This window comes from Hypanus sabinus, chromosome 10 (genome assembly GCF_030144855.1).
Source record: "Hypanus sabinus isolate sHypSab1 chromosome 10, sHypSab1.hap1, whole genome shotgun sequence".
NCBI classification, from domain to species: Eukaryota; Metazoa; Chordata; class Chondrichthyes; order Myliobatiformes; family Dasyatidae; genus Hypanus; species Hypanus sabinus.
Window position 1 is genome coordinate 4,521,044 of NC_082715.1, and position 20,894 is coordinate 4,541,937.

The window sequence follows — 20,894 nt, forward strand, 5'->3', positions numbered from 1 at the left end:
GGTTCACCCAGTTGAAGCCAATGGTAGTACGGCCCGGGGAAGTAGCGAGTGTGATGGGGACCCCCAAGTTTACCAGAGTGCCTGAGGGCGAGGCTCCCTTAGCGGACGCTCCGGAAGACCACAAGGGGGTCGGGATTTCTTGCTGGGATACTGTGAGGCCTGAATTGCAGAAGCCCTCAGTTGTACAGGTGAGCAGGATGGCAGTGATTGTCAGGAACACCATGACGAGGGAGGTCGCCTTCAAGCAGGGGATGCCCCTGGTGCACTTGTTCCCGGTGACGGTAATGTCTTTTGTCCCTGTGAGACAAGCCAGGGACACACTATCAGAAAAAGGGGGAAAGTTGACTACTGAGTAATTCAACTTCGGGGACCCCCCAGTTCCTGTGGGTTGGAAGAGGAGGTTGGTAGAGAAGACGTTGAAACTGGAAGGTGCCTTTTCCACTGATGAGTTTGAAGTGGGTTGTTTCAAGAGCACGCGTCACACTATCCAGGTGACCAAGGACACCTGTTTAGCGAGAGGTCGTGGCGACTGGCCCCTGCGGAGGTGGAGGACGTTCGGCAGCATTTGTGTAAGTTGAAGGAAGCTGGGATTATCGCCGAGTCCCGAAGCCCCTATGTGTCCCCAAGCCCCTATGTGTCCCCAACAGTAGTGGCCCGAAAGAAGAATGGGAAGGTATGCATGTGTGTGGACTATAGGGCTCTGAACAGGCACACCATCCCTGATCAGTATACTGTCCCGAGGGTCGAAGATGCGCTGGCCTGTCTGAGTAGTGCGAAGTGGTTTAGTGTGTTAGATTTGAGGAGTGGATGTGACCAGATCCCGATGAGCGAGGCTGACAAAGAGAAGACGGCATTTATATGTGCCCTGGGATTCTTCCAGTTCGAAAGGATGCCCCAGGGCATATTGGAAGCCTCTGCAACCTTCCAGCAGGTCATTGAGAAGACGGTGGGGGATATGAACTTGCTTGAGGTGTTGGTGTAACTGGATGACCTCATAGTGTTTGGATCCACCTTGGAAGAACATGAAGCGAGGCTGCTGAAGGTGCTCGGCTGCCTGAGAGCTGAAGGGTTAAAACTTTCCCGGGACAAGCGCCAGTTCTGCCAAACGTCTGTTCGCTATGTTGGGCACATAGTCTCCGGGATGGAGTAGCTACCGATCCAGCTAAGATAGACCCCAGGCTGTGAACACTCTGCGCTCGTTCCTCGGGTTCTGTGGTTACTATCGGGGGTTTGTGAAAGGCTAAGCAAAAGTGAGTCACCCGTTGAATCAGCTTCTGTGCGGTTACCCTCCCTTGGGGAAGAAAGGGAGGGTAACCCTGTCCCAAAAGGACAGGAAGGTGGAGAGTATCTTAGCCTATCGGAGCCCTTTAGACCGAGGTGGGATGCAAAATGTGAAGAGGCCTCTCAGTTGCTGAAGGAACTGCTGACGTCAGGACAGACAACAACCCCCTAACTTATATCCTGACCTCGGTGAAACTGGATGCCACAGACCATCGGTGGTTGGCGGTGTTGTCTGCCTGTAATTTCAGCCTGAATTACCAACTGGGGAACCGGAACATTGATACTGATGCTTTGTCCCAATGGGTGCATGAGGGACTGGACAGGGACGAGGAGTGGGAGAGCGTTCCTGCCCCAGGGGTGAAGACCATGTGTCAGTTTGCCACCACCGTGAGGGCAGAGGGACAGGAGGGGCAGGATCGAGCAGTGGATCAACTGGAAGCTTCTGATGAGGCCATTCACCAAGTTTACTGTAACCTGACTGCTGTGAAGACAAATCAGCTGCCGGAATTGAGTTCTGGGGAAGCGGCAGCTGCTCAGTGATACAGCCTGGGCATCCTTATCATTTGGTCAGCAGTCGAAAAAGGAGACGTGTTTCAGGCAGAGAAGATGAAACAGACAGTGGTGCCTATATTATTGAGAGAATGGCCTCGGTTGCCGTTGTGGAACCAGATCTTATACCGGGTCACGTCACCCCCAGACTGACCTCGGCATTGCCAGCTGGTTCTGCCAGAGTAGTTTCAGAGGATTGCGTTGGAGTCACCAGGATGATTCTGGACATCTGGGGGTGGAAAAGACCAATGGATTGCTCAAAGACTGGTTTTACTGGCCACAAATGAAATCAGAGGTCGAAGAATCCTGCAAATCGTGCATTCAATGCATATGGTGGAAGACACTGCTTACGCATGCAGCTCCTTTGTCCCTCTTGCAGAGTGCGGTGCCCCTGGACCTGGTGTGCATGGATTTCCTGTCAATACAACCCGATGCTAGCAACATGGCGAATGTCTTAGTCATCATGGACCACTACACCAGATATGCTCAGGCTTTTCCTACCAAGGACAGAGGGTGCCCACGGTGGCCAAAGTGTAATGCGAGGAGTATTTCATCTATCATGGCCTTCCCAGGTGGATACATGCTGGGGACCTTGGATATCAGCAAGAACAGCAGGTGGAGTCAATATATTGAACAATGGGTTCACAGTTACAATTGTACTCGAAATGAAGCTACTGGGTACTCACCATGCTATCTGATATTTGGGTGCAAGGCAGGGTTGCCCATTGACCTTTGTTTTGGGACTGATGAGGGCAATTTACCACTGAAGACTTATCTGAAGTATGTGTCTGACATGAGAAGAGAGCTGAGAAGGGTTTATGAATTAGCTGGGGTTGCAGTTGCCAAGCAGAGTCAAGGAAATAAGAGGAGGTATGATCAGACGGTGAGGTTCTCCCAACTCCTGCCAGGAGACCAGGTCCTCATAGGGAATTTGGGGATTACCTGGGAAAAATAAGTTGGCTGACTGCTGGATGGCTACGCCCTATGTGGTGGAGAGTCAGATGCCAAATGTACCAGTTTCCTGGGTGAAACCACAGGATGGGAATGGGCCTGTCAAGATTCTCCATCAGAACCACCTGCTGCCCCGGGACAAGAGGTGCAGGTAGACCGAGAACCCGACTTGAAGACTACACCTAGTAAGAGGACTCTGCGGAAATGTGGAGTGACTGCAGGGCCCACAGCAGGCGAGGTTAGGCCGGGCCCCATCCCTGACAGGGATACTGATTCTCAGGATGAGGATCTGGATGTATATTACATGCTACCTTTTGCTAACTCCCCATTAATTGAGAAAGAGACTTCCAGCCCTTCTCCCATTGAATCAGGTGAAGTGGTGGGGGGGGGGGGGGTGGGCGCTATCTGTGGACAGCCTGGGTTGCAGCAAAACCCTGCAGTGGAGGAAGCCAGGCTTGGCCATGGGACAAAGGGGTCAGTATTGCAGGTGGCCCCGAGTGACAGGTCGGGGGAGGACGCGCCAGGTAGACCAGAAGTATCCCCAGTAGTGTCTGAACCTGACGAGTTAGGTGAGGGGGTGCAGAGATCTCAGAGAATTAGGAAACCACCAGATAGGCTGGCCTATGTAGCACCGGGGGAACAAAGTGTGACCCCTACCGTTTATGTCACTACTTTTTACACCTGGATTGGACTTTGTGTTTTGCAGGAAGGGTTGGCGAATTATCTCAGCATCATAAAGACATGACTAAATTTGGTGGGGGAGGGAGTTCACAGTGTAATGCACTGTAAGGTTTCACTGCTAATGTAATGGCTTCTCTGTAATGTTTCACTGTTAAGGTAATGGTTTCTCTGTAACAGTAATGTTTGGGTTATGACTAAAGATAACGGGGGCTTTGAAATGTATGCTAGCCAATGAGGGGCATGTTATTCTTTCTTGTGGGTCTGAGAGAAGGGATTTTGCGGTCTTTTGTCGGGGAGAGATGAAGAGAGAAGACGCAAGTGGAGAGAGTTGGTGTGGATTTGGAGCAACGGTCCGAGTGTCAGTGACTCTCAGAGGAAGTCGGTGGAGAACGAATGGACGGAACCATGAGCTCCAACATGCACATTAGACTGTTTCTTTAAAATGGGCCCTTTTTCTTTTTATATTTTTTACTAACCTTACAGTTTTATTAAGATTTATAAATTTCAATTGTTTAATTGCATATCCAATGTTTTGCGGTACAGATTTGTAATCGGACAACACATCACGTAGCATCGATACAGACAAGATTTCTGGCTGGGCCAGAGACTGTCTTCCCCTAGACAAATGCATGGTGGCCAAACCCAAGGGTTACACAGTATTTCTGTTTTTTTGCACGTTTTTTAAAATCTATTCCATATACGTGTACTGTAATTGATTTACTTATTATTTATTTATTATTATTATTTTTATTCTCTCTGTATTATGTATTGCATTGAACTGCTGTTGCTAAGTTAACAAATTTGACGTCACATGCTGGTGATAATAAACCTGATTCTGATTCTTTCTTCAAATTGTACTTTCTTCTTTCCTTTTATGATTGAAGAACAAATTTTCACAACATAATTAGTTTTAACTTTGTTGGCACATTTTTTTTCACAGAAGTATTTTTTACTGATTTCCTACTGCAGTTTTACAGTTGAGATTCAGATTTATTTATTTATAAATATTAACATATAGTGAAAAGGATTGTTAGTAACCCACACAACCTACAACTGAACTGGGGGCAGCCTGCATTTGTTGCTACACATAGCATGGCCACAATACACTGCAGAACAACACAGAACTCAAATAATAAAGCAATAACAATGCACAGCTCTCCCCATTCCTTCCTCCCCACCCAACTCCCACTCACACAATCTAGTACGTGGACTTAGTTGCTAATTTACTGAGACCAAAAATGCACAATGTGATTATTTTAAAAACAAACCACCTTTTTGGCTTACATCTGTACAGGAATGGGTTGAACATGTTAAAATTTGGGATCAGAGCAGATGTGCCAATATTTTTAGATATGCAGTAACTGTTCTAATTTTGAGCAAAGCAGTTTGTGCATATCATGACCGAAGCAATAATTGCAGATGCCTAATTACTCTTTGGTTTTCTCTTCCCACAGCTCCGTGGTAGATGCTCTCAGAAGCCAGGGATGCAGTTCCTACCAAACGTTTATAATCCATTCCTGGTTTCGGTGCACTTTACAGCAGTATTTGAGTCAGCCTGTGGATAAAGTGCATGCCAACACAAGTGGTAAGTGTATACTTGTTGCATGAGAGGATTAACTGGAAAAGTGATCCCTTTGTGAAAATTTCAGCAAATTCAGGGTTAAAGTGTGTGTTCTCTGAACAGAGCGGAGAATCTTTAAAATTATAAGAAATAGGAGCAGGATGAGGCCATCTGGGCCTGTAGGCCTGTCGAGCCTGCTCTGCCATTCAGTAAGATCATGGCTAATCTGGCCATGAACTCATCTTCACCTACTGTAATGGCCACTAAATCATACCCCTTTATACGGATTTGAGCCACAAGTTCACTGAGCTTGTTTAGAATACTACAGGCATTCAGATAATGTGTCTTTAAAATCTTGTCATCTTTACTCTTTTGCACTTGTCTTTTCTTCACTCCATTTTTACTCTTTTTTATCCACTCTTTATTCCACTCTTTTTTATCTTTTGCTTTTTCTTTATCTTTATCTATACTTCTCCTTTTTACTTTATCCGTACTTCTCCATAGGATATATTAAGTTTTTGCACAGAAAAAGACAGTTAAGGTGTTTCCAAATCAAAAGCCGTGGATTAACAGCAATGTGAGGGCACTCCGCAGCCTTCAGGTCAGGAGACAAACAAGCCTACGGTGAAGCACGGGGGAATCTCCGCAGGGGCATCAGGGATACAAAGCGCAAATACAAATTGCGCATTGAAAATCAGTTTGATAAAACAACCCCCACAGTATATGGAAAGGCATCAAGGCGCTGACAGACTACAAAACCAATAATCTGCTACCAGATGATGACACCACACTGCCTGATGTCCTAAACCAGTTCTTTGACAAAGAACTCTTTGATACTCAGAGGGAGGAGGCTGCTCCACTCATCAACCCACCTGATGATGAGTCCACACTGGTCCTTAAGCAGCATCGGGGGAGATCCACCCTGAGGAAAGTGAATGCGAGGAAGGCAGCTGGCCCAGACGGAGTGCCCGGCTGGGTACCGAAAGCACGTGCTGACCAGCTTGCTGAGGTGTCTACAAGTATATTTCACCCCTCACTGCAACAAGCTGCTGTTCCAACATGCCTTAAAACCTCCACCATCATCCCAGTGCCCAAAAAATCAGCTGTGAAGTGCCTGAATGACTTATCACCCTGTAGCACTGACACCCATAGCCATGAAGTGCTTTAAGAGACTTGTGCTCTCACACATTAAGGCTATAATCCCACCTGATCTGGGCAAACACCAGTTTGCCTACTGGGCAAACCGGTCCACAGAGGATGCAATCACAACAGCCCTCCATATTGCTCTGACTCACTTCAAGGAACCGAACACTTATGTGAGGATGTTATTTGTGGACATCAGTTCTGTATTTAACACCGTCATCCCCCATAAACTAGTCAGCAAACTGAACACTCTTGGCCTTGGTTCCTCCCTGTGCTCATGGGCCATGGACTTTCTCACAGACCGACCACAGCAAGTCAGAGTTGGTAAGCACACCTCCACCACCCTCATCTTAAAAACAGGCACCCCACAGGGCTGTGTGCTGAGCCCTATGCTCTACACACTCTTCACACATGGCTGCACCCCCATCTACACCTCCAATTCCATAATTAAATTTGTGGATGATACCACAGTGGTTGGCCTGATCTCGGATGAGGATGAAACAGCCTACAGACTCGAGGTGGATCCTCTGACGGAGTGGTGTAAGGACAACGACCTGGTCCTTAACACTTCTAAAACAAAAGAGATGATCATAGACTTCAGGAGATCAAAGGACAGAGAACACCCTCCCCCCCCCCCCATATACACGGAGAGGTAGTGGAATGTGTGGAACACCTAAAGTTCCATGGAGTTACGTTGTCAAAGTAGCTGACATGGACCACCAACACCTCGGTGACATGGACCACCAACACCTCACTGACATGGACCAGCAACACCTCGCTGTCATGGACCACCAACACCTCGCTGACATGGACCACCAACTCCTCGCTGACATGGACCACCATCACCTCGCTGACATGGACCACCAACACCTCGCTGACGTGGACCACCAACACCTCGCTGACATGGACCACCAACACCTCGCTGACATGGACCACCAACTCCTCGCTGACATGGACCACCAACCCCTCGCTGACATAGACCACCAACACCTCGCTGTCATGGACCACCAACACCTCGCTGACATGGACCACCAACACCTCACTGACATGGACCACCAACACCTCGCTGACGTGGACCACCAACACCTCGCTGACATGGACCACCAACACCTCGCTGACATGGACCACCAACACCTCGCTGTTTGTAAAACAGACACAACAAAGAGTCCTCTTCCTCAGAAAGCTGAAACAGGACAAGCTCCCACAAAAGCTGTTGCTTAACTTCCACAGCAGCACAATTGAAACCATCCTGACCAACAGCGCCACAGTATGGTATGCTAGCTGCACAGCCACTGAACGACAAGACCTGCATCGCGTGGTGAAGGCAGCCCAGCGAATTGTCAGGATGGAGCTCCCAGGACGGGACACAATCTATTCCAGCAGACTCAGGAGGAAAGCAATCAGCATAACCAGAGACACCACACACCCCGGCCACTCCCGGTTTGACCCGCTTCTGTCCAGCAAAAGGTTCAGGACACTAAAAGCCAGAACAAATAGACTGAGGAACAGCTTCTACCCCAGAGCTGTGGCCTCCATCATACCACTCCCACAGAACAATGACTGAAACTGTGAGCACACACAAGGACTCAAATATTTGCACTAATGGCACTTTGTGCATTACTGTGATATTCTGGTGCTGCTGTAACTTATTTTCTGCTACTTACCTATTTAATACTGTTTTTCTATTACTGTTTTGTTTTTATCTACTGCTTTGTTTGATTGCCTGAGAGGAAGCCAGACAGAGTTTTGTTGTACCTATGTATAATGACCATAAAGATCATTCATTCACTCATTCATTCTATTAAACCCTCCCCCTGCTATTTAGCTTAAAGCCCTATCCACAGCTCTAGTTTTATAATTCACCAGGATCCAGGTCCCATCATGGTTCAGGTGGAGCCATCCCATTGGTACAGCTCCTTCCTTCCCCAATACTGGTGCCAGTTTCACATGAATTCAAACCCACTTCTCCCACACCAACTTAACTCTCTAATCTTCTTGACCCTATACCAATTGCACATGGCTCAGATAGTAATCCAGAGATTACCACCTGTTTGGAACTGCTGTTTAATTTAGCCCCTAGCTGCTCAAATTCCCTCAGCAGAACCTCTTTCCTCATTCTACCCATGTTATTGGTACACACATAGATCATGCCAACTGGATCTTTCCCTTCCCACTGCAAATTCCTCTGCAGGTTAGATAAATTATCCTGGACCCGGGCACCGGGCAGCCTTTCTCTGTGTGAAAGTTCAATAAAACAACAGTCAAGATGATAAGCTGACAGAGAGAGTGTGCAGACATTGTGCAGTTACCCTGGCTGAACAATGTCCTTGAAAGCCTTGCTCTTGTATAGCCTTTCTGTTCAATACTGGGAACCCAGGACACCAGGCATATCCAGACAAGATAAAGATGCAAGTACATGATTCTATTACTTACTATTGGCCTAATTATTTTACTAATTATCAAGAATTATTGCTTTTACCACATGTAGTTAGTTAGTTATTAACAACTGAAACACTGTATTCGCTATAAGTATTGAAATATCCAAATGAGATTTAGAAGTGCACAACGTATCTAATGAATCAATATTTGTATACAACGAATCAATTTCTGTGTAAAAGTGGCATCTCTTTGTTCAAACTTCGGAGCAGTTTGGTGGCAGAGGCCACACCGCTCTCCTTGTGCACAAGTAAATAAAGTGTGATTGAGGAACGAGACTGAGTTGTCAGAGTCCAGTTCGTCGGCGATGACACTTGCACTGAGACAGAGATGCACCAGAGTTCTCAGCTACAAATAAGTTTCATTTCATTGTCATTAAAGACTGAAGCACCAGGGAAGTGACATCTTTGTCTTGTCTTGTCTTGTCCGTGCTGCACCAACTGCCGCTACTGGGCTATAGACGTGCAGTCCCTCATGCATGCAGTTGTAATTTAAATTGTGGTGTTTAAGAGCAGTGACTTGGAGGTTTTACTGACAGCGGCAGATTTAACGTGTGGCGGCAGGGAGTTCCAAACTGGAATGGTCCTCGGGTACAGGGAGTAGCGGGAGCAGTCCTTGTTGGTCTGGATGGTCTTGCAGTTCAGGGATTGGTTTTGACGGGTTGCTGGTCTAGTTACACAAAAGGTGGCTAATGTTAGATGGAGTTAATGAATGAGTTTCCTTGTAAATTGTAGTAAGCCTGGCTATTCTGCGGCATCTTTGGAGGGTATCCCATTTGAAAAATTACCACTCCAACTGTGCTTGGGTCTACAACATGCTGACACCCAATTTATTCTCTGCCCCCACTTACTGGAAGCATAGAATGTGATTTCCTTCAGTTGATATGGTACATGGACTGTGGCCCTGAAAGTGGATTTTAATTTGGTTTTGATTACTTTTATTATCAAAGTTCCTAAATGTCACCATGTACTACCCTGAAATTCATTGTTGTGCAGGCATTTACAAGAAAATAAAGAAATCCTACAGAAATTATGAAAACTATACATTATCAAAGACTGACAAACAACCAATGTGCAAATTAAAATTAATCATAACTAAATAAATATACGGAGAATCCCAGTGCTATTTCTTTATTTATTGTTTTTGCACATTGATTGTCAGTCAGAACTTCAAAGTTCTAATATACAGTGTGTCACCTTATACTACCCTGAGATTCATTGATTCTCTTCTTATAGAGGCATAGAAATGTACAGCACAGTATCAGGCCCTTCAGCCTATCTTGTCCATGCAGAAATCATATAAACTGCCAACTCCTAACTAACTGCACCTAGATCTTAGCTCTCCATATCCCTACCTTCCATGTACCTACCAACCTTCTCTTAAACTTTGAAATTGAGCTTGCATGCTGGCACCTCATTCCACACTTTCACGACTCTCTGAGTGAAGAAGTTTCCCTTCATGTTCCCCTTAAATGTTTGACCTTTCACCCTTGACCCATGATCTTTGGTTGTAGTCCCACCCAGCCTCAGTGGATAAAGCCTGCTTGTATTTACCCTATTTATCAGGGGTATGGATAGGGTAAATACAAGCAGGCTTGTGCATACCTCTATCAAATTTCCTCTCAATCTTCTGTGTTCTAAAGAATACAGTCCTAATATACTTAATCTTTCTTCATAACTCAGATCCTCCAAACCCAGCAACATCGTAAACTTTCTCTGAACTCTTTCAAACTTGTTTACATCTTTCTTAAGGGTAGGTGACCAAAACTGCACACAATACTCCAAATTAGGCCTCACCAACATCACATACAACTTCAACATAACATCCCATCTTCTGTACTCAATACGTTGACTTATGAAGGCCAATGTGCCAGAAGCTTGTACGCATGTGCCCCCCCTTCAATGAATTATGGACTTGCATTCTCTGCTCCCTTTGTTCTACCACACTTCTCAGTGCCCTCCTGTTCACTGTGTAGAATCCACCCTGGTTGGTCCTACCGAAGTGCTAAACCTCACACTTGTCTGCATTAAATTCTATCTTCCATTTTTCAGACCATTTTTCCAGCTGTCGCAGATCCCTCTCGAAGCTATGATAGCCTTCCTCACTGTCCACTACACCACCCAGTGTCATCTGCAAATTCGCTAATCCAGTTATTTTCATTTTACATTTTCATCCAGATCTTTGATGTAGATGACTAAACGACAACGGACCCAGCACCGATCCCTGTGGCATACCACTAGTCACAGGCCTCCAGTCAGAGGGGCAGCCATCTAGTACCACTCTTTGGCTTCAACCACAAAGCCGAAGTCTAATCAAATTTACTACCTCATCTTGAATGCCAAGTAACTGAACCTTCTTGACTAACCTCCCATGACAGACTTGTCAAATACCTTGCTAAGGTCCATGTAGACCACATGCATTGCCTTGTTGTCATCCACTTTCCTGGTAACTTCCTTGAAAAACTCAAAAAGATTGGTTAGGCAGAACTTATCACGCACAAAGCCATGCTGACTATTCTTAATCAGTCCATTCCTCATCAACATGTGGCACAGGTAGCAATCCTGAGAATACAATCCTGGAAGTCCTGCCTTTTAGCATAGCACCTAACTCCCTTAATTCCCTATACAAAACCTCATCTGGCTGTTCACCCTCCCACTTTAGAATGCTGAGGATTTGATGCGAGATGTCCTGGACCCTGTCACCCGGGAGGCAATATACCATCCAGAAATCTTGTTCTCCTTTCTGTTCCATTTACTAACGAATCTACAATCACCACAGTGTGCCTTTTCTCCCACTGTGACTTTCCTCTGTCAGGTCATTCCCCCCCCCTACCCCCCAACAGTATCCAAAGTGATACACCTGTTGTTGAGGGGGATGTCCACAGGGGTACTCTGCTCTGGCTCCTTAACCCCTTTCTGCTTTCTGACTGCCACCCAGTTTCCTGTGTCCTGCACCTTGTGTGTAACTACATTTCTAAATGTCCTATCTTTCACCTCCTCAGCCTCCCAAGCGATCTGAAGTTCATTCAGTTCCAGCTCCAACTCTCTAAAGCAGATTGTTAGAAGCTGCTGCTGGATGTACTTCTTGCTGTTGTAGTGGTCAGGGATTCTGGAGGTCTCCCTGCCTTCACACATCCGATAAGAGGAGCATTTCACTATCCTGCCTAACATCTCTACTGTCCTAACTGTGCAAATGCAAAGAAGGGAGGGAAAAAACTTGGCCTGGAGCTTTTGCTTTTTGCTTCCTCTGACTGAAGCTTTTCTTCACTGAAGCCTCAAAGTCACCACTGACTTTGTCTACTCCAGTGATGGCTGCTGTGCGTGCCCCTGCCTTCCTTTAATTTGTTCATGCTAATCAATCCCAAACACCGACTGGTCACTGGTCAGAACTCCAAACAAACTGCAGTGAGTTGCTGCTTTCCATACTGGGTCAGTGGACCCGAGTGAAATCTCCTCCTGTCTGATTGCATTTCCTTGTTGTACTGTGAATGCCTGCAAGGAAATAAATCTCAAAGGAGTATGTGTGACAGATCTGGGATTTAATAATAAATTTACTTCAAACTTTGAGAAGTAGACTCCTTGAAAGTGAGTCTGTAGATTGTGGAATCAGTGCAGAGCTGCGGTGAATGCAGATATCTGTCCTGATGTTATCCAAACAAATTTAATTTTCACTATAACAGACAGACAGACATACTTTATTGATCCTGAGGGAAATTGGGTTTCATTACTGTCGCACCAACTAAGAATAGTGTAGAAATATAGCATTATAAAACCATAAACAATTAAATAATAGTAAGTAAATTATTCCAAGTGGAAATAAGTCCAGGAGCAGCCTATTGGCTCAGGGTGTCTGACACTCTGAGGGAGGAGTTGTAAAGTTTGATGGCCACAGGCAGGAATGACTTCCTATGACGCTCAGCGTTGCATCTCGGTGGAATGAGTCTCTGGCTGAATGTACTCCTGTGCCTAACCAGTACATTATGGAGTGGATGGGAGAAATTTCCTATAAAACTGAAAGCAAATCAGCCACCCAGTATACACCAAGCTCAAGTGAAATTGATGCTAGTTATTTTACAATGGTGAGGTTTGCTCCTGGTCGCTAAAGTTGAAATATAAATTATTACTATTATCACTTCCTTCTTTTTGTATTTGCAGAGTTTGTTACACACTGGTTGAACGCCCAGTTGATGCAGTCTTTCATTGATTCTATTCGTTATTATTCTATCATGGATTTATTGAGTATGCCTGCAAGAAAATTATTCTCAGTATCATATATATATATAAAATTTGATAATTAATCTATGTTGAACTTTGAACATTTAAAATCACGCCCTGGTATTAATCTTTAACCATATAACAATTACAGCACGGAAACAGGGCATCTCGGCCCTTCTAGTCCGTGCCCAATACTTACACTCACCTAGTCCCACTGGCCCAGACTCAGCCCATAACCCTCCATTCCTTTCCTGTCCATATACCTATCCAATTTTTTTTTAAATGACAATATTGAACCTGCCTCTACCACTTCTACTGGAAGCTCATTCCACACAGCTACCACTCTCTGAGTTAAGAAGTTCCCCCTAGTGTTACCCCTGAACTTTTTGCCCCCTAACTCTCAACTCATGTCCTCGTTTGAATCTCCCATACTCTCAATGGAAAAAGCCTATCCATGTCAACTCTATCTATCCCCCTCATCATTTTAAATACCTCTATCAAGTCCCCCCTCGACCTTCCACACTCCAAAGAAGAAAGGCATAACTTGTTCAACATTTCCCTGTAACTTAGGTGCTGAAACCCAGGTAACATTCTAGTAAACCTCCTCTGTACTCTCTCTATTTTGTTGACATCTTTCCTATAATTCGGTGACCAGAACTGTACACAATACTCCAAATTTGGCCTTACCAATGCCTTGTACAATTTTACATCCCAACTCCTATACTCAATGCTCTGATTTATAAAGGTCAGCATACCAAAAGCTTTCTTCACCACCCTATCCACATGAGATTCCACCTTCAGTGATCTATGCACCATTATTCCTAGATCACTCTGTTCTACTGCATTCCTCAATGCCCTACCATTTACCATGTATGTCCTATTTTGATTAGTCCTACCAAAATGTAGCACCTCACAGTTAGCAGCATTAAACTCCATCTGCCATCTTTCAGCCCACTCTTCTAACTGGCCTAAATCTCCACAAACTTTGAAAACCTACTTCATTATCCACAACGCCACCTACCTTAGTATCATCTGCATACTTACTAATCCAATTTACCACCCCATCATCCAGATCATTAGTGTATATGACAAACAACATTGGACCCAGTACAGATCCCTGAGGCGCACCACTAGTCATTGCCTCCAACCTGACAAACAGTTATCCACCACTACTCTCTGGCATCTTCCATCTTGCCACTGTTGAATCCATTTTACTACTTCAGTATTAATACCTAACAATTGAACCTTCCTATCTAACCTTCCGTGTGGAACCTTGTCAAAGGCCTTACTGAAGTTCATATAGACAACATCTACTGCTTTACCCTCGTCAACTTTCCTAATAACCTCCTCAAAAAATTCAATAAGATTTGTCAAACATGATCTTCCACGCACAAATCCATGTTAACTGTTCCTAATCAGACCCTGTCTATCCAGATAATTATATATACCATCTCTAAGAATACTTTCCATTAATTTACCCACCACTGACATCAAACTTACAGGCCTATAATTGCTAGGTTTACTCTTAGAACCCTTTTTAAACGATGGAACTACATGAGCAATATACCAATCCTCCGGCACCATCCCCATTTCTAATGACATTTGAAATATTTCTGTCAGACCCCCTGCTATTTCTACACTAACTTCCCTCAAGGTCCGAGGGTGTATCCTGTCAAGACCCGGAGATTTATCCACTTTTATATTCCTTAAAAGCGCCAGTACTTCCTCCCCTATAATCATCATAGTTTCCATAACCTCCCTACTTGTTTCCTTTACCTTACACAATTCAATATCCTTCTCCTTAGTGAATACCGAAGAAAAGAAATCATTCAAAATCTCCCCCATCTCTTTTGGTTCCACACATAGCTGTCCACTCTGATTCTATAAGGGACCAATTTTATCCCTCACTATCCTTTTGCTATTAATATAACTGTAGAAACCCTTTGGATTTATTTTCACCTTACTTGCCAAAGCAACCTCGTATCTTCTTTTAGCTTTTCTAATTTCTTTCTTAAGTTTCTTTTTACATTCTTTATATTCCTCGAGCACCTCATTTACTCCATGCTGCCCATATTTATTATAGATATCTCTTTTTTTCTGAACCATGTTTCCAATATCCCTTGAATACCATGGCTCTCTCAAACTTTTAACCTTTCCTTTCAACTTAACAGGAACATAAAGATTCTGTACTCTCAAAATTTCACCTTTAAATGACCTCTATTTCTCTATTACATCCTTCCCATAAAACAAATTGTCCCAATCCACTCCTTCTAAATCTTTTTACATCTCCTCAAAGTTAGCCTTTCTCCAATCAAAAATCTCAACCCTGGGTCCAGTCCTATCCTTCTCCATAATTATATTGAAACTAATGGCATTGTGATCACTAGACCCGAAGTGCTCCCCAACACATACCTCCGTCACCTGACCTATCTCATTCCCTAACAGGAGATCCAACACTGCCCCTTCTCTAGTCAGTACCTCCATGTATTACTATGTAAAACTATGTACCTCTATGTAAAACTATCCTGTACACATTTTACAAACTCCAAACCATCCAGCCCTTTTACAGTATTGGCTTCCCGGTCTATCTGAGGAAAATTAAAATGCCACACAATCACAACCCTGTGCCTATTACAAATATCTGCTATTTCCTTACAAATTTGCTCCTCCAATTCGCTCCCCATTAGGTGGTCCATAATACACCCCTATAAGTGTTACTACACCTTTTCCATTCCTCAATTCCATCCAAATAGTCTCCCTAGATAAGCCCTCTAATCTATCCTGCCAGAGCACCGCTGTAATATTTTCTCTGACAAGCAATGCAACACCTCCCCCTCTTGTCCTTCTGATTCTATCACACCTGAAGCAGCAAAATCCAGGAATATTTAGTTGCCAATCACACCCCTCCTGCAACCATGTTTCATTAATAGCTACAACATCATATTTCAAGTCGTCAACTTTTATTGTCATTTCGACCATAACTGCTGGTACAGTGCATAGTAAAAATGAGACGTTTTTCAGGACCATGGTTTACATGACACAGTACAAAAACTAGACTGAACTACGTAATAAAAAAAAACACAGAGAAAGCTACACTAGACTACAGACCTACACTGGACTGCATAAAGTGCACAAAAACAGTGCAGGCATTATAATAAATAATAAACAGGACAGTAGGGCAAGGTGTCAGTCCAGGCTTCGGGTATTGAGGAGTCTGATAGCTTGGGGGAAGAAACTGTTATATAGTCTGGTCGTGAGAGCCCGAATGCTTCGGAGCCTTTTTCCAGACGGCAGGAGGGAGTAGAGTTTGTATGAGGTGTGCGTGGGTTCCTTCATAATGCTGTTTCCTTTGCGGATGCAGCATGTAGTGTAAATGTCCGTGATGGCGGGAAGAGAGACCCCAATGATCTTCTCAGCTGACCTCACTATCCACTGCAGGGTCTTGTGATCCGAGATGGTACAATTTCGGAACCAGGCAGTGATGCAACTGCTCAGGATGCTCTCAGTACAACCCCTGTAGAATGTGATGGGGATGGCGGGGGGTGGGAGATGAACTTTCCTCAGCCTTTGCAAAAAGTAAAGACGCTGTTGGGCTTTCTTTGCTATGGAGCTGGTGTTGAGGGAGCAGGTGAGATTCTCCATCAGGTGAACACCAAGAAATTTGGTGTTCTTAACGATCTCTACCGAGGAGCCGTTGATGTTCAGCGGGGAGTGGTCGCTCTGTGCCCTTCTGAAGTCGAGGTCTCCCAGTCAGGAAGTCTAGGATCCAGTTGCAGAGGGAGGTGTTCAGGCCCAGTAGGCTCAGCTTTCCAATAAGTTTCTGAGGGATGATTGTGTTGTATGCTGAACTAAAGTCTATGAACAGCATCCGAACATATGTCTTTTTTGTCCAGGTGGGTTAGGGCCAGGTGGAGGGTGGTGGCAATGGCGTCATCTGTTGAGTGGTTGGGACGGTATACAAACTGCAGGGGTCCAGTGAGGGCGGCAGCAGGGTCTTGATATGCCTCATATCGAGCCTCTCGAAACACTTCATGATGATGGATGTGAGTGTAACGGGACGGTAGTCATTTAGGCAGGTTGGAATGGTGGTGCTGCTCAGGGAGATGTTGACAATGTCAGTGAGAACATCTGCTAGCTGGTCTGCACATCCTCTGAGCACTCTACCAGGGATGTTGTCTGGTCCAGCAGCCTTCCATGGGTTGACCCTGCACAAGGTACTTCTCACGTCGGCCACGGAGAGACACAGTCCCTGGTCATTTGTAGGAGGGGTGGACTTACTCGCCGCCAAGTCATTTTCTGCCTCAAACTGGGCGTAGAAGTTATGCAGCACATTTGGGAAGGAGGCATCACCTGCACAGTCAGGTGATGTTGTCCTGTAATTGGTGATGTCCTGGATGCCCTTCCACATGCACCACGTGTCACCGCTGTCCTGGAAGTGGCTGTGGATTAGCTGGGCGTGTACACGCTTTGCCCCTCTGATGGCCCGGGACAGCTTGGCCCTTGCTGTTGTTAGAGCTGCCTTGTCACCTGCTCTGAAGGCAGAGTCGTGGGACCTCAGCAGCACACGCACCTCTGTGGTCATCCATGGCTTCTGGTTGGCACGTATAGTGATGGTCTTGGACAGAGTAACATCATCAATGCACTTGCTGATGTAGCTGGTCACTGATGCTGTGTACTCCCCTAAGCTGGTAGAGTCGCCATCGGTTGCAGCCTCCCTGAACATGTGCCAGTCAGTGTGCTCAAAGCAGTCTTGAAGAGCAGAGATGGTTCCTGCTGGCCAGGTTTTCACCTGCTTCTGAACTGGTTTGGAGCGCCAGGTATCAATCCATGCTCTAAGCTCATTCACCTAGCACCTAGCATTAAAATAAATGCATTTAAGAAATTCTCCACCTCTTCCTCTCTGTTTATCTCTAACAGTGCAAACAACTTTACTATCTTTTTCTTCCTTCTCCATACACCTGTTCCTACACTCTGGTTCCCCTCCCCCCTTGTATCTAGTTTAAATCCACTGGAGCCTCTCTAGCAAACCTACCTGCAAGATTATTTGTCCCCCTCCAGTTCAGATGTAAACCGTCCCGCCGGAACAGGTCCCACCTTCCCTGGAAAACTGCCCAATTATCTATAAATCTGAAGCCCCCCCCCCCCCCCCACCTCCTGCACCATGTCTTCAGTCACGTGTTGATCTGTGCTATCTTACTATCTCTAAACCTGCCTGCACGTGGCACTGGTGGCAATCCTGAGATTGCTATCCTGGAGGTCCTGTCCTTTAACTTGGCACCTAGCTCTCTAAACTCACCTTTCAGGACCTCCTCACTCTTCCTACCCACATCATTGGTCCCTACATCGACCACGACATCCGGCTGCTCACCCTCCCTCTTGAGAATACTGAGAACTCGATCCGAGATATCGGAGACCCTGGCACCAGGGAGGCAACAAACCATCCGGGATTCTCGATCTCTTCCACAGAACCTCTTATCTATCGAATCCCCTGTCACTGCTGCTCTCCTCTTTTCCCTCCTTCCCTTCTGAGCTGAGGGTCCCATCTAGGTGCCAGAGACGCAACTACTGAATCTTGTCTCTGGTAGGTCATCCCCACCAACAGTATCCAAAATGGTATACTTATTATTGATGGGAACGGCCACAGGGGTGCTCTGCTTATTCTGTCTAATCCCCTTCCCTCACCTGACAGTCACCCAGCTACCTGTCTCCTGACTCCTAGGGGTGACCATCTCCCTGTAACTCCTGTTTATTTCTGCCTCTGCCTCCCGAATGATCCAAAGTTCATCCAGCTCCAGCTCCAGTTCCCTAACACGGTTTGTCAGGAGCTGCAGCTGGATGCAACTTTTGCAGGTGTAGTCATCGGGGACAATAGTGCTCACCCTGACTTCCCACATACTGCAAACGGAGCACTCGACTGCCCTAACTGCTGCCCCATTACCTACTCCTAATCTAATTAGATTAATTAAAGGAGCTTACCCAGCTTTACCTCACTTGAAGTGAAGTTAAAATCATGTCTTACTGAAACAAGACATGAAACACTGGATGCAGATGGGTAAAAATCTGCATTTTTCTCTTACTTACTTATCAGGACCATAATATATATATTTTTTGATTTTTCAGAAATCTGTCCAGGCTAATCAAAGGATGTTAGACCAGCGACTTCCCTCAACTAAATTTTAATGGGAAGAAATATGCTATAAATAAGAAATAAGATATTCACTCTTAAGAATCATTCAGGAAAATCTAGACTTTCAACTACTTTATAATCAAAACTGATTCTTTTACCTGGTTTGTTTGAAAGATTACTGTGATCTCTAAAGTTCTGTTAGTATGATGTAGGTCATTCAGATCCAAATTGCAAAGTTCAAGCGTAATCATGTCAATAAAATTAACTTTCTTTATGAGGAATGAGAAGGGAGTGTGTATTTGTGAGAAGAATGTCTTAAATGTTTAAAAAACGTTCAAAGGTTTAAAAATCATTGAAGTGAATATATAATTTTAAATAGCTTCTTTCATTTTTCTCCAAATCTTGGAGTCCCTCATATTAACTATATATTGTAGATGTCTGGAGCATTTGATTAATAAGTACAGATTACATGTTGGTTAGAATTATGACAATAATGTAATCTTTAGACCAAGTCTCGGGGGTGATGCAATCACATACAGTTAGTGCAATCGTTTTGTAGCACCAGTAAACACTGATCAGGGTTTGATTCTTACTAATGTCTGTAAGGAGTTTGTACAGTCTCCCCATGACCATGTGGATTTCCTCTGGGTGCTCTGGTTTCCTCCCACATTCCAAAGATGCACAAAATTAGGGTTAGTATGCCTTGGCATGCTGTGTTGGCACTGGAAGTGTGGTGACACTTGTGGCTGTGTTTCAATGTACTTGTGACAAATCTAATCTCATCTTAAGTGGATGTGATAACGGTTGAATTTATCAGCAACATTTAGTTCTGTTTAATTCATTCTTAAACCTGACCTTAAAGTGATTATATTACCATTTTTTTTTAAAAAAAAGGAAATGGAAGCATGGAACAATTGGCAGGATTGACTAGGATAGTATTCAAGCTGCCGGAGATGGAAAACTTGCTCAACCAGTCTCAACTTGATCAGACAGCCACTAAGCTGGAGCCAAGATCTGCTCTACTCACATTCATTAAGGTAAAGTCCATTCAGAAATAGCAGCAGACAAACGTGGGCTGAAGTGTCGTTTACACATGGGTTCACACTGTATCTGTAAACTAATTTTACCTACATTTTTTGGCTGCTGAACTACAAGGTGTATAAGACATTATAGATTGAGTGGATAGCCAGATACTTTTTCCCAAGACGAAAATGGCTAACATAGGGAGGCATAATTTTAAGGCATCACCTCTCACCTTCGGTCCAGCCATCTTCCCTTCCCCCACATTTTTATTCTGGCATCTTCTGCCTGCTTTTCCAGTCCTGAAGAAGGGTTTCAGCCTGGAAATATCAACTGTTCATTTCAATAGACAGTGCCTGACCCAAGGAGTTCATTAAGCATTTTGTGTGCATAATTTTAAGGTGATTGAAGGAAAATATGGGGGGGGGGGGTGGTTGTTAGAGTTTATGCAGAGAGTGGTGTGTGTGTGTGGAACAGTAGCAGGAGCAGAGAGCAGTAGCAGAATAGAGAGGAAAAAGGAAAAAGGAGATGGCGCCTCTATACAGTCAGTTCTTTATATACAACATAAATAAGAAAAATTTAAATTCATAGATAAGAGTTAACCAATGAGAAAGCCCCTATTCAAATAATGCAATACCAAGAAAAGCTTCTAGAGCTTTCCAGAATCATGCATACTGTAACCACTGGGGAACACACTGAACAATTGGATATACAGACTGTGTCACTTATCCCACATCAGAGAGCCTTAAAGCTCGCCACTTCTTTCTGGACAACAGACCTAACCAGTTCCCCTTCACCACCACCATCCTCTGTCTGGTGGAACTTGTCTTCGCCTCAACAATTTCTCCTTTGGCTCCTCCCACTTCCTTTAGACCCAATGTGTAGCCATGGACATTCGCATGGGTCCCAGCTTTGCTTGCCTTTTTGTCGG

The 20,894-nt window shown here is 44.8% G+C and overlaps 1 protein-coding gene across 3 annotated transcripts in view; it reads left to right on the top strand.

The window, feature by feature from the left end:
• Positions 1–20,894, top strand: part of mms22l (MMS22-like, DNA repair protein) — a 268,328-nt gene that overhangs the window by 213,838 nt on the left and 33,596 nt on the right. For all 3 annotated transcript variants that reach the window (XM_059981367.1, XM_059981368.1, XM_059981369.1), the window contains 2 exons: positions 4,917–5,047; positions 19,838–19,980. In XM_059981367.1, coding sequence (XP_059837350.1) covers positions 4,917–5,047; positions 19,838–19,980 — 274 coding nt within the window. The remainder of the gene's footprint in view (positions 1–4,916; positions 5,048–19,837; positions 19,981–20,894) is intronic.